The following is a 14,309-nucleotide window of genomic DNA, read 5'->3' on the forward strand; positions in this document are numbered from 1 at the left end:
GCCAAGGTGGGACGACTGCTTGTGCTCAGGAGTTCAAGACCAGTCTGAACAAAAGCGAGACCCCATCTCTACTAAAAATAGAAAAAAATTAGCTGGACATTGTGGCATGTGCCTGTAGTCCCAGCTACTTGGGAGACTGAGGCAGGAGGATTGCTTGAGCCCAAGAGTTTGAGGTTGCGGTGAGCTATGATGACACCACTGCACTCTACTGGGGGCAACAGAGCAAGACTTTGTCTCGGGGAAAAAAAAGACATGGACCTAATTTCATACATCTAGTAAGAACTGCAGCCAGGATTCAAACCCATGAACTGCCTTCACTACATGATTCTGCTATATTAAGCTCTCCTAGTCCAACTATAAAAAAAAAAAAAAAAAAAGACATAATTGAGGCTATTCCTCCATACCTGAGTGGGGCACAGACCTGTCCTCATTTCCCTGATGTAGACATGCAGTTGGGAGTGTGGTTGCTCAGTTTACATGTCCCAGCCCCTCCCCTGTCACATGGCCCCATTTAGATACATGTTCTGATCAGTGACACAAGGGAAGAAGGGCCCCACATTACACTTCTGGGCCTGGCCCATGAAAACATCCTGCACAGAACCTTCACCTTATCCTCTCTCAAGGTCACTACCTGGATGAGGAATCTAAGACACCAGAGAATGGCAGAGCCATAAAATGGCAGTGGCCCTAAATCACATCACCTCTGGAAGGAAAGCACTGGGAAGTTGCCGAGAAGGCAAAACTCCTGTTGTGTTAGGCCACTAGTATTTCAGTGTTTACTTGCTAAAACAACTAGCATTTATCTTACTGATAATGACTAAACTTTAAAATGTATTTCCTATCTTTTTCTAAGCATTTGACATCTACAGAGAAACCATGTTTGGCAACTAAAATTTTCGTGCTATAATTGGTAGAGTTAACTTTATACATAAATATAAGGAAAATACCAATTTATTGAGTAGGAGTTCACAACATACTTTTCATCTATTTTATTTCACCTCTTTAGCCACTCAATTGCAAGAGATATAAGGGATTATTTTAATTTTAAAGATGAAGAAACTATGGCTGAGAATGGCAAAGTTGTCCATATTCACATAGACAAATCAGTAGCAGAACTGGGACTTTAACCCAATCTTCTGACTCAGTATCCAGTGCCCTTTTATGATCTAACTTGACATGCTTTTATAGAATCAGAAAAGAGCTACTTCATCTCTCTTCCAACCCCTGCACAAAATGTAGCTGAAATCTTACTAACTAGGTACAAAACCTTTGTTTTTACACTCATTTACAAAAGGCATGTATCCCTGGAAAGACCAGAATTTACAATAAAGCATGAATGATAAATACCAGATTTGGAGGACAAGTTTTAGTCATGGAAATGAGATGACGGTGTAAAGATAACCTAAAACAAAGTGGAATATCAGGAAATAGTCAAGAAAAGGAACATAAAGAGGAACCCATTTCACCTAATTTTGCCTAAGGTCAGACATATGTGATATGCCACTGAATACAAGAGAGATCTTAAATTAGTCTGTCAGTTCAGGACTCTCAGGCCTTCTCTCTTCCCAAACCATGCCATTCTTAATCTACAGATTCTTACATATTACATTCTGGAAAGACAGCCTGGTAGTCTTAAAACAAAAACCAAAACCCAAACGTCCAAACACTGCCCATAGAGTCAGAGATCTGAATTCAAGTCAGATTTCAAAATGTACTCCTTCCAAAATTTAATACACTTTATTATGTACCAGGTTTCGTGCTGGGAAGTGGGTTACGGTGGTGAACCAGAGGCATGTGGTTCTTATCTTCAGGAAAATTACAGTGTATCAGCTCTGTTCATTAACAGCTTCTGTGATCATGGGAAAGTCATTTAACCTCTTTGAGCCTCAGCTACACCAAATGTTAATTCATTGGCAATATCTATAATAAGATGGTGTAGGAGGACTCAAAGAGCTAACTTATGTGAACCTGCTCCACAAAGGGCTGTTTAAATACAAGTGTTTGCTTAATATTGATGTTTTCTACCACATGGATACCACAAAACACTTATTCTACACAGACCACTAGCTGGGAGGCATGGGAGCCTTCACTTTTCTTCTTACTGCCCTCAACAGCTCAGCTGTTGCTACAGCAATCAGTCCTCAGCAATCCTGAATAAAAAAAGTAAGGACCCTTTGGCCACTTGAAGTTAACTGGATAGTCCCTGACTCCCACAGGGAAACATCAAGCTATACCAACTTAAGCAGATTTCCTCACCCAGTCATTTAACAAACATTTATTGAGTACCCTGCATTTGTGGCACTCCATAATGAGGAAGCCAGAAAAAAAACATTTTAACAGTTGACTTACTTAATTCATTGATTTTAAATTGTGATAGGAGCTGGGGGGAAAAAGAGTCCTGAGATAGAGCCACACTAGAGAATACCTACATCGGTTAAATTGGTTCTCTGTAACAAAGTGGGACTTTGCTGGATACCTAAAGGGCAAGAAATTAGCCATGCAGAGAGAGAGAGGAGTAGGTTATTCCAGGCAGAAGGAACTTTATGTGCAAATACTCCATGTTGAGGAAGAGCTGAGTGTGTTCAGGAACTGACTACTTCTGATGAGCTTGACCGGAAGAGGTTATGAAGCAGGAAAGCTTGGTGAAAGTTACTCTCACAGGCCACTTACTCCAGAACTTCTCAGAGCCTGTATCATGCTAACATGTATCATAAAGTTGAAGAGAAGGATCCAAGTGTGTAGTTCCTCCCAAATCTTTGGACTTCTCAAAGACAGAAGCCCTCACTGGTCTTAGAAATACTCTTCTACAGTGCTGATTGTTCTATTAAGACACAGGTGACCTGAGATGGGCATCACTATCACTCTTCTCACAAGGCTGCTGACCCCCCAGCTAAACACTCAGAATGTCTGAAGTTCTCAATTCTGACAGGACCTACTTGCAAACAAGGAGATTTCCACAGACAGGCTGGTGTATGAGCCCAGGCAAGTCAGTTACGTGTTCAAACTGAAGAGAGACTGTGCGAAAGCTTGATTTTTAAATTACTAAATTCAACAATGATAATCTCTTATATTCTTACTTCTTAGGTCAAAGATACAGGGAAAATGGGGAAAGGACAAAAGGGCAGGACACTGTTTTTATTCATCGTGAGTAAATGTACCATGAGACATAGAACTGAAATAAGAATTATTTTTTAGTAGCAGAAAAAATATCATATGCTCCCTTATATTTAGACTCTAGCATCTAATTGCATATTCCCATGTTTGTTTGTTTTTTGGGGGGAAATGCTTAAAATTTACCTCAGTTTTTCTGCACTTTCCAAAGAAATACTTTAGTAAGTACACAGGAGAATGTTGGGTTCTTTACCTTTAAGATATTAACCTGACTCCTTAAATAATCATAGTCCAAGTTATGCTATGACTTTTATACCCAAGTGGCTAGGTTATGAGTCACACAGATAATCACATAAGTAAAAAGTAATTTTTATCAAAAAAGTATGGGATCCTTGACAGTTATGCCAGTCTTTTAAATGACTCTATGGCATCATTATCATCTCCCTTCTTTTCTTAATAACCTCTTCATACATACTTTCAAATGGTTTTGAATGGCCTGTTCCCCTTTTTATCTCACATCCAAAAATTCAAAATCAGATCAGACACCTGCTTTCCTCCACATTCAAAAGTATCTCTAAAGACAGAAGTAGCTGTGTATACATAAGGGATGCAGGTTTGAGCCCACAGAAAGTTAAATTAATATCCTGGCCTGACCAGTTCAACTTACCGTACGTCTTCGTTTGCCCAATAACACAATCTATAGCCAACTGCTAACCAAGTCAATATGTGGTAAGACTAACAGCCACCCTAACTTGCCTTGATAATTATTCTCCTTTAACTGACATAATATTCAATATACTGTTGTTGAAAGCAATAATGCTGAAATTGATGCCTTGAGGGCTACAAGACAATGAGTTTTAGCCAGATAAGATGACTGTACACTAACAGTGCATTATAGGTTTCCATAGCCTTCATACACACATTTTATAGCCTGCTTGTACAAAAATGCTATATATAATTATAATCAAAATCATTTGTGCATACCTTATCATTATTACATATAATTTTTAAAAGATTAGTCAATTATCAAATAACATTGATTTAGAAGAAAAAGGTTTGCATTTATAGTTCTTATTTTTAACAAAATGAACAATTTCTCACTAGTGATGACATAAGTGATAATAGTTTTGTGTCCTATTTTGTTTTTTTCCTAAACCAAGAACTGTTTTCACAAGGAACAAGTAGATTATAAATGCTGAATAACAAAAAAAATCATTTAAGTACAACATATTGCAATTCTATCAATAAAATAAGACAAAAACTAAACCTAAAGTTCCTCCGATATAAAAATCTATAATTTTCTCAAAATATTAATTCTAGATTCTGAATAAACATTAAATTTTAGATTTTGTCCAAAAGCCATATTAAATTAATAAAATTAATAATTTCAGCATCACCATAAATGACAATGTTCTTTATATGCAATATTTCACCCCAAAATAAGAAACTTTATAAATTTTAGTTTGTGAGTATGCTGAATTTTCCTCTAACACTTAATTTCTTTTGCAATCTCGTATCTTTAAATTCTGGGCCCTCATTAAAAAAAAAGAAATATGGAATACATTTTAAAGGAATGCATTTTCTATACTTGCCTTAGTTAGAGATATGTTGAAGTACTGGGAAAAATTAACACCTAAATAATTATTTTAAGTAAAATGAAAAACAGGCACTAGTCAAGGCAGAATAATAATGCCATACCACAGGAACATCAGCAGGTTCTATACATGCTGCCATCATGATGAGTGAGCTGGTTGTTAAGATGGCAAATGAGCATGGCCATGCACATATCTTTTGGACAGAAAGATACAGTACATATGCTCCAGGTATCTCAGGCAAAAAATACATGTGGAACCGAAATATGATATTGATGATATAAATATAAGCATCATAGTGGAGGTAATAAAGATAGTACCAGATTAGGGGAAAATACTTGTAGGTTTTGAATAAAAGTAAGACGAACTGTTAGCCAAGAGTTCCATTCAAACATCTGTAAGGGGTTTGTTCCTGCATGTAGGGTAAAATCCATCTGAAATAGACATTAACAATCTTGCTGTGGAAATGACTGCAGAGGATATGGCACTGTATGCACCTTAGGGCCATATAAGAAGGGACTGTGACATTGGTTCCACGCTTTAGTTGTTTCTGGCTCCCTCTTCCTGGGCCTTGTGTACCCTTATGTCCCCTGACCACCCAGGACTTATCTTCCCCACTTATCCCACTGAAATGTCCCCATCCTGAGGCAAATGAGATAATGCTTGTAAACATGCTCTATAAACTGAAAACGTAATATATAATTATTACTATTATCACCATCATCTCATCTTCTGACGGCCAAATTTTCTGTGCCTTCCAAGTTAAGATTCTCACTAAATTAAGAAACAATTCTATTCTGGGAGCAGACAGGTTATTCCACCTCCCCTATCTTTCTCTACTTCTCCTCCATTGCTCTCCTGTCCCAGTGAAACACCTGGAGGTACCACACAGGAGAACAACAGGAATTTGTGTGTTTTGATGCCAAGTTAAAGCAAGGTGGAGACTTGAGCTTACCCACTCATCACATACCAAGCTGGCAGCCACGGCATTGCATGTAACACAGGGTGGCTCAGGGAATAATCACTGGCAGTATCTCCAGTGCCATACAAGACTGGCACAGCCAAAAATAATTTTTTTGGAAGGGTCATTTCTCCTGGTATGATATCCATAGGAAATCTCAAAAATCCCTTCAGATTCCTCCTTCTCAAATTGAGATCTCCTTCAACAGGAGCGGACACTTCTTCCTCATCCAGTGTAGTCTTTTGGATCCTGGAGTCTCCCAAAATGCTGTTCTCAACACTTACCCCTTAAGGGAAGACAAGTGGCCATAGAAAAACACTTCAAAGGCAAAGTATACAGTGCAAAATGACTCATGACATACTGTAATAAAATGATGAAAAAAGGGAGGGGGTGGTGCATGAGGGTACGTGAAGGCTGTGGGCCTCCCAGAAAAGTCGTAAGGCCCTCACCAGATCAAAAGTGCCACGGACACAAAGGAGGCGCTCAAGGCTGGAATAACAGGTGCTGTGAAGGCCAAATCGATAGCCATGTCTGCACGTTTCAGAATGTAGACTTCTGAAGGCTATGATGTGAGGCTTTGCTGATTGTTAAGTTTATATAGGTTACAATTCTTCCTTTGATTTGGATGAAGAAACAATAAATAGTGAAGGTACACAGACAAATAAGCAAAACACCATCCCGGCCGGGCGCGGTGGCTCACGCCTGTAATCCTAGCACTCTGGGAGGCCGAGGCGGGTGGATCGCTCGAGGTTAGGAGTTCGAGACCAGCCTGAGCAAGAGCGAGACCCCGTCTCTACTAAAAATAGAAAGAAATTATATGGACAACTAAAATATATATATATATATATACACACACACAAAAAATTAGCCGGGCATGGTGGCACATGCCTGTAGTCCCAGCTACTCGGGAGGCTGAGGCAGTAGGATCGCTTAAGTCCAGGAGTTTGAGGTTGCTGTGAGCTGGGTTGACGCCACGGCACTCACTCTAGCCCGGGCAACAGAGTGAGACTCTGTCTCAAAAAAAAAAAAAAAAACACCATCCCTACAAATTGAGCATGAGAAAAAGCCCTAATAAACCCAAATGAAGGGTAATGTAAGATTTTTACACACCCACCACCCACCTCAAAGAGCCCTCCTTTTAATTACACTACAATAAGACTTGCTAGAGAAGTCAGAAAGCCCATGTAGTAAGGACAGAGAGCTGAATTCAAAAAGGTGCAAACAAAATAATACTAGTCAACAGACTACTTTCTCCCTTCTAATACACACCACTGAAGCCCTATGGTGGCTGGCTGGGTGTCTCACTTTCTTTCTACTTCCCTGACAAGCCTGCTGAAATGACCATTTTCACCAGAGGAGGGTATGCATGCCTGGGTCTGCAGGGGGCAGGGAGGAGACCAGGTGTGCGAAGGGTTCTTACCTATCCCCAAACTAGAGCTGGCCCCAGACACTGGCATTCAAGTCCTCCCCCTACCTGAAGGATGTATCCTCGGACATAGTCCCGTAGAGTCCAGCCGAGGCCGTGCAGTATGTGCAGTACTTCCTCTTGCTTCAGGACGCTGAAGAGACGGTCTAGCAGGATCTTTAGCCGCACAGGCACCGCTTGCGTCCCATAGAGCATCAGGCTGCTGATGTCAAACACCACATTGGACTGCACGATCTCCACTTGGGTGGGGTGGTACAGGTGCTGCGTGCTGAGCTTATCCAAGGCTGTGGTGGTCCCATCAGAGTTCCAGATATGCGGGGGTCAGGGGGGAATAAAGAGATAGAGGGAGAGGACAGAGAAATTAGAAACATTACTAGAAGTTATCATGGCTGCATTTCTACAGATGGATGATAACTAAAGATGTTTAAGCAGGATTTTGCTATGTAAATATTTCTCTTCCCCTCTCCTTTTTGCTTTGCCCTTTTTCTTTTCTTTCTTTTTTTTTTGATTCAATGTATTTATAAATTACAGATGACAGCAAATAACAAAACACATTCAACTTTCAGAAAGAATCACGGAAGATGTTTTTAAACGACTGTGGCTGGGACTGAAACCCTGACTAATTAATTTGTTAATTGAACTATGGCTCAACTCAAGTTACCATGGTGTCCCTCTCTCCCGAACAAGAAACAAAACAAAACAATTCCTAACTAATGCCATACAAGGAGGCTTAACCAGTAAGATTCACCCCTTATAATACCTGAATAGTTTAAAGAGGAAAAGGACTCTGTTCTTTAGACTATAGGGGTAAAAGGCCTAATTTAGAGGGAATAAGGAAAGCTGACAACTAAGTGGAGGGCCAGTAATTTAACTCAATTTATATTAGCTAAGGAGGATTACCCAAAAACTTAATTCTCACAATCTCTCTTTTGTTAGTCACCTGTGTTATTTTTTTATTTGTTTGTTTACTGGCATGTTTTCTGAAAGATATTAAGGAAAAAAAAGAGAGAAAAAATGCAAGTTATAGTTTTGTCACTTTGTTAATAGCTCTCTGACAAGGGTATAGATGAAAATAGAAATATCACAAAATCAAAATTTAGTAATTTCTGTGTTATTTCAGCTAACTATTAATTCAGTAGAGAAAACTGAGGATGAGCATTCTCAGAGTAAACACTTTCACCAGTTTTAATGAAACTAAGATTGCAACAATTGGGCTATTTTTCTCCTTAAATCTAAGATATGCCATTTCTTTCCTTGAACTAAAAGCCAAGATAAGGTCATAAATTTTAGTTCCCATCTATATCTCAGTTACTGGGAACCATATTGCTGATAATATAATTACATTTTGCCTCAGTTTCTCTAAGATAACACTCTTATCCACAGGACTCAAAGAGATGCTGCAAAGATTAAGGAGATAATGAGTGAGAGATGCTCTGAACTCCTTAAGAGAACACAAAAGGCATTACCATCAACTGTCAGAACTACACACATATGCCCATTTAGAGATTAAACAAGATAAACATGTAAGCCTGAACAATGGTCATCTAACTTCATAAGTCAGGCAAATGGCCACTAGACAACATCCAGCTCAAGTCATAACTACAAGTGAGCATACCCTAGGTTTCTGCAAATTCTAAACCACTGCGTGGCCTTTCTCAACTGCTTTTCCTAACCTTATCCCCTAACAGTATGGGATACAGTACACGTATACTCTGAGCAACTCCTATTTTACTATAGCAATATTTCTGCATAATAATGGAGGGACTTAAAAGTGCATGCAGGTTTTTTAGTACTTCAAATGTATTTTTTCAGGGCTCCTCCTCCACTCTCGTTTCCTCCTGACTTGTGGTCACTAGAGAGTTCATGTACTCTTGATAAATTGCTTTCTTACATCCACAGTGTGAAGGGCCTTATCATTTACCCGCTGGCTTCATTCAACACATTTACTCCCAGGAATACTTTGTCAAAGAGTTCGGGTTTCCTCATACTTCATTTCTTGCAGCTGATTTGTCTGATCTTTCCTATTCTAGTGGTTAAGTCAACTTTGAATAAATAGCCTTAAAAATTAATTTAACGTTTGGGAAAGATAAGGGATTCACAAGCCTAGGGATTGAAGTCTTCTCTCGCTCCACAGGGCATTTAAACTGCAAAAAAGCAGGAAAGGGGTATTATTATCCCTGTTCTTCTTCAAGTACAGCTTAACTACTCAGCCTTCTGAGGAGTGGCTGATCTGCTTACAGAATCCAGTGACCAGATCAGGGGAAGTATGTTCCTCCTTCACTTCCCTTCATAAGCTTTCCTGGACCACAGCAAACACTTCTTTATAAAATACACTGCTATGATCACAACAAATACGAAATTGAGAGGGGAAATAAAATGACACCAAATCCTGATTTTTATGTATGTGTTTGGCATCTTGTATCTCTGTGTTAACTATATGCAGGTGTGTAAAAATGTGTTCAAGTGCTGGGTGGAAAAATTCTAATCCCTGTCCCTCCCCCTCATTAAAAAAGATTGGTGGTTTTAAAAGATGACAATGACTAAACTATTGAGGGTAGAGAAAAAAGAGCAAAGTTGTTTAGAAAACTGAAAGACTACAGGTAGAACAGGTAAGCCAAAAATAGTTCCCTAGATAAACTTTTCAGAACACCACCGAGTGAGAATATATAAGGACATGACTGGATTCTTCTTTGTAAGTATACCATATATCAAGAAGTAGGAATACTGTTACCAACCACATAAATATATAGCAGGGATCAACAACTTATTCTATAAGGGTCAGATAATACTGTAGGTTCAAGGGCCTGTGTTCTCTTTCATACCTATTCACCTCTGCTCCTATAGCAGGAAAGCAGCCATATAAAGATAAGACTTAAACTAATAGGTATGTCTGTGTTCCAATAAAACTTAATTTATACTAACAGTTACCTCCCAGCTTTGTTTGGGCCCCGATATGGAGGATGGAAAGATGGGCCAGATATCTAAAGAAAATCAATAGTAGATAACGATAATGCCCTAAGAGTATAGTTTAGGCAGCAATTACCTAGGAGATAAGCCATAGATCAAGGCTTAGAAAATATTAAACTGCCCAGCAGTCAGATGTCAACTGCAAATTTCAGCATAAACATATTATCAAGATTATAATCTGTCAAATTTCTTGAATATATCCAAATTTTCTACTCTATGACTGTCCGATCATGCTGAGTCATGAAGCTGTGACAACTATTGGGGAAGTATCCTTGTTGGAACAAAGGGTAAGTGACGATTTTCTCAAGTGTCATAATACCTGTAAGCTGAGAACTGGACTTCTGCCTGATTCCATGATCTTTGTACGTCTGACTGTGGAGGATTTAGGTCTGGATCTTGTAGGGTTTGGAACACAAGTTAGACTAATGAGGATGAGGAAAGGGCAGGTAAAGAATATGTTCATCAGGATAGAGTGGGAAAAGATGTCAACTATAAGAATATTCTATAGGCCTAACCATCTGCTATTAATTGTCCTATAACAATGGTATTGTTAAGATTCCATCTTCATATGAAATTTTAACCAGAAGTTGGGTGAAGCTACTCTAGATAAAGCTGGAGTAAGCATGGATTAGAGAATTTCCAATCATTTGTTACTCTCTTCTTTCCTTCAAACTGTTTAAGTATTTCAGTGGGATGAACCCTGGAAGTACAGTTTGAAAAGCACTTTTCTATACAATAAGATGATATCAATTGTTTTGCTTTCTTTGTGTCCACTCCCCTTCATTCTGGTAATAGAAATTGGATTTCCCTTTGAGGAACCACTCCTTACATGCACTCATAGAACTCAATGTTCCTTAGCCAGGCCTGGAAAACCAGTATACCCCAGCCCCCTGACCAGAGCAACTGGTTCAAGAATGGGCAAGTGACCTCAATCTGGACAGTGACAGTGAATCCAGGAATACACTTAGAACTACTGAGAATTTCTCCTCTTTCCTCAAAATTTGCAGCTAGTAATTATGCTTGAGAATGTGAAACACATAGAGAAGAAAGAGTTCAGCTGTAAGATGACCTGAAGACGACCAAGTACTGATATATTATTTGATCCAGGAGATTTGGCAGTACTTGATGTTGGCACTATCTCTGGAGTTTTCTGTCACGTAAGCCAACAAAATTTAAAAAAATCAATGTCTCTCCACCCTTCCTTTCAATGTCTACTTCAAGTGACATTCTATAGCTTGAAACTAAAAGAGCCCTCACTAATATAACTACCTTTTGAAGTACTTCCCCAGCCGGATTCCTTGTAATTTCAAGTAGTGGTCAGTGGTTCAACTAAAGGTATATTAGTTCTTGGTTAAACACAACTCACAATTTCTGCAATGACTGAAATGAAGGGTTTACCAGATAATTTCACATCTTATACAAATTTACAAAGGGTGATGGATGCCTTCAACAGCATTAATAAAGACAAATACTGGTGAGGAGGAGAGTAAAGAAAATGACCATTTAAGTACCAACTATATATCAGACATCATTCTAGGGGTTCACTATTGTCTCATTTGATCCTTTAATTAACACATGCACACACACACAAGTATTATTATACTATCATCGCCTATTCTGAGATCACAGGCTCAATGGGGTTAGGTAACTGGCCTAAGGTCACTTAGTGATTTCACCTAAGAAAATTCTTGTTCCACCACATGTTCAGATGAATAGTCAATAAAAAGCTTGCAAGTCCTCATCATGCTAGAAGTCCCTAACTCCCAGAAATCTGGGCTTCTTGCCCACTACTCTGCTGAAGCAAGCATTTCAAAGGTCACCAACACCTGCCTTTCTGTGAAATCCAATAGCATTTTTGCTTCATTGTTCTCTATGGTCTCTCCATAGCAGCTGACCTTATTGATCACTATTCCTCCTAAAATGCTTTCTTCCTTCATTCACACATACATTCATTCACCAGCACTTACTATTATAACTTATCACTGAGATAGATGCTGTATGCAGATGCAAAAAGTAATTTATGTTGTAGCCTCCACCTCCTAAGGCAGACAGATACAGGCAATATAAATGCCATAAAAAAGATGTGATAAAGTACCGTGGGACACAGAAGAGAGGGCAACTCTGCCGGGAAAGCACCGTCTCATAAGGTATCTAGGAAGTCAGCAGGCAAGAGAGGAGAAGAGTGATGCAGGTGGATGGAACTAAGGCAGTGGTTCTCTAACAGAATATGCACCAGAATCACTGGATGGCCTTTATTGCTTTGGGCCACTTCCCCAGAGCTCTGATTCAGTGGGTCTAGGGTGGAGACCAAAAACCTGCATTTCTAACACCTCTCCAAAAGATGCTGATGCTGCTGGCCAGGGACCATACTTTGAGAATCACTGAATTAATAGACGTGTGTGAGAGAACTGAATATCCAAAGACTGTGTAATCCCTGAGGCAAAATAGTAGGAGACAAGTCCAAAAGGGTCAGATGGGCAGACAATAAGGAGCTTTAATTATAAGGAAAGCTTATAATTTTATTTCTTGTTAATAGGATATAGAAAATATTAAACATTTTGTAACATGAAAATGCCTTTTAATTTTAGATAAAAAATTCTGACAACAGTGCAAAAGTTTAATTAAACCAACAGTTGTCAGCCGGAAGACAGGACACACGTCCGGCAGGAACAGTGGCTGATGAAGGCGCTGGACAAACCTCAGCCACAGAGCCACAACCCCCTAAAGGAGAAGAGTCCAGAAGGAGAAGGCTCATGTTAAGTTTCAAAACTTGCCACAGGTGATTCTGACACACATGCCCCCATCCACATGCCACACTGAAAACCACAGAGATAGAATTAGGGGCAGGGATGTGTTAGAGCCAAGTGAAGACAGTAGGAAATGTTTGCATTACCCCACTGGGAGAGGCCTTAACTCAGTGGACTTCTAAATAAGATATGCCTAAACCTGGGGGTGCAAAGACCTTCCATGAGGTATGCCAACATAGGGACTCAATTTCCAGATCCTGCAATTCCATAGTTACTTTAAAATTGATCCACCTGAGAACAGGCCTACATACATATGCAGATTATCCATTCCCATTTCTCTTTTGAAAACTGTACTGTTCCTTCTTTACAACATAAAGGTATACTATGGCTTATCTTATATGGTATTTGCCTGGGGTGTTAAAATTCTCTTGAGTACCAAAATAATTCACAATTTTTGTTGCTTTGGGACAGCCTCCTTTAATGATTAATAAAGGCCCCTCTGTCCCTGGCTATACACAGACAAGTACATGTAGCTAGAACCTGATACAGGATTTGGGCCTATGTTGGAATTTTCAGAATTCAGACATAATGTAAAATGGGGCAATGGTAATGAACTTGCCTCTTATGTTCCTATTTTAATAATGTATTGTTCTTTAGAAAGTATCCTGTGGGAGCAAAGCAAAAGTGTCCAATAATGAAAATGCTTCCCTACTCCTCACATAGTCAAAGATAAGCAATTCTTCTCAACTATTCTCAATACCCATTCATCCCTAGGAGGTGTCATCACCTGGGAGGAAAAGCGACTAAGCAAATGTGATTCCCATTCTTTCTAAAAAATTCAGTTTGAATATTTTTCTGGACTTACGAAATTTGTAACATACACTCAATAAAACTGTGGATAGAAATTTTACATGGTTTCTTTCAGAAACAACGTTTATCATTTAATAAGGTAGGTACAACCTATTTAATCAAATAATATCAAAATATTTCAGTTATAATTAATCATCATTTTCACTGTATAAAATTTCGAATATTTCCTACAATCTGTTAATAAAAATAAAAAAATTAATTATAATCCAAATGCCAAAGCACTTAATTGTTAGCAGTATATAACTGCCTATTTTATTAAGTACATACAGTTTCACCATGTGATCTAGCAAAATAAATATTTTTATATATGACTTTTATCTAATTTGTTCCTGAAGTCCAACACTAGATTGTGTGATACACACATGGAACCACATTTATCAAAGTAATATTATGACTTCTAACATAACTATTCACTTCATAAATAAGTTATACATTATAGTACATCATTACTAGTTAAGTCATTAGAAATAGCATTTCTATTATGAACTGAATAAATTAATTTTATCAGCACCATTTTTTATTCTAGACTGTTTTAGTAATCTATCATTATAAGATGCATTCCATAACTTGTTGATGTATTTTTATAATTTTTCTAAAGTGCATATTAATGCATTTATTTGAATTGAAATGAGAGT

The 14,309-nt window shown here is 38.5% G+C and overlaps 1 protein-coding gene across 2 annotated transcripts in view; it reads right to left on the minus strand.

The window, feature by feature from the left end:
* The window catches only part of BNC2 (basonuclin zinc finger protein 2), a 276,551-nt gene that overhangs the window by 109,219 nt on the left and 153,023 nt on the right, over positions 1 to 14,309 (minus strand). For both annotated transcript variants that reach the window (XM_069474221.1, XM_069474220.1), the window contains one exon: positions 7,139 to 7,374. In XM_069474221.1, the coding sequence (XP_069330322.1) occupies positions 7,139 to 7,374 (236 nt within the window). The remainder of the gene's footprint in view (positions 1 to 7,138; positions 7,375 to 14,309) is intronic.

The sequence above is a fragment of the Eulemur rufifrons genome, chromosome 7 (genome assembly GCF_041146395.1).
Source record: "Eulemur rufifrons isolate Redbay chromosome 7, OSU_ERuf_1, whole genome shotgun sequence".
Taxonomy (NCBI): Eukaryota; Metazoa; Chordata; class Mammalia; order Primates; family Lemuridae; genus Eulemur; species Eulemur rufifrons.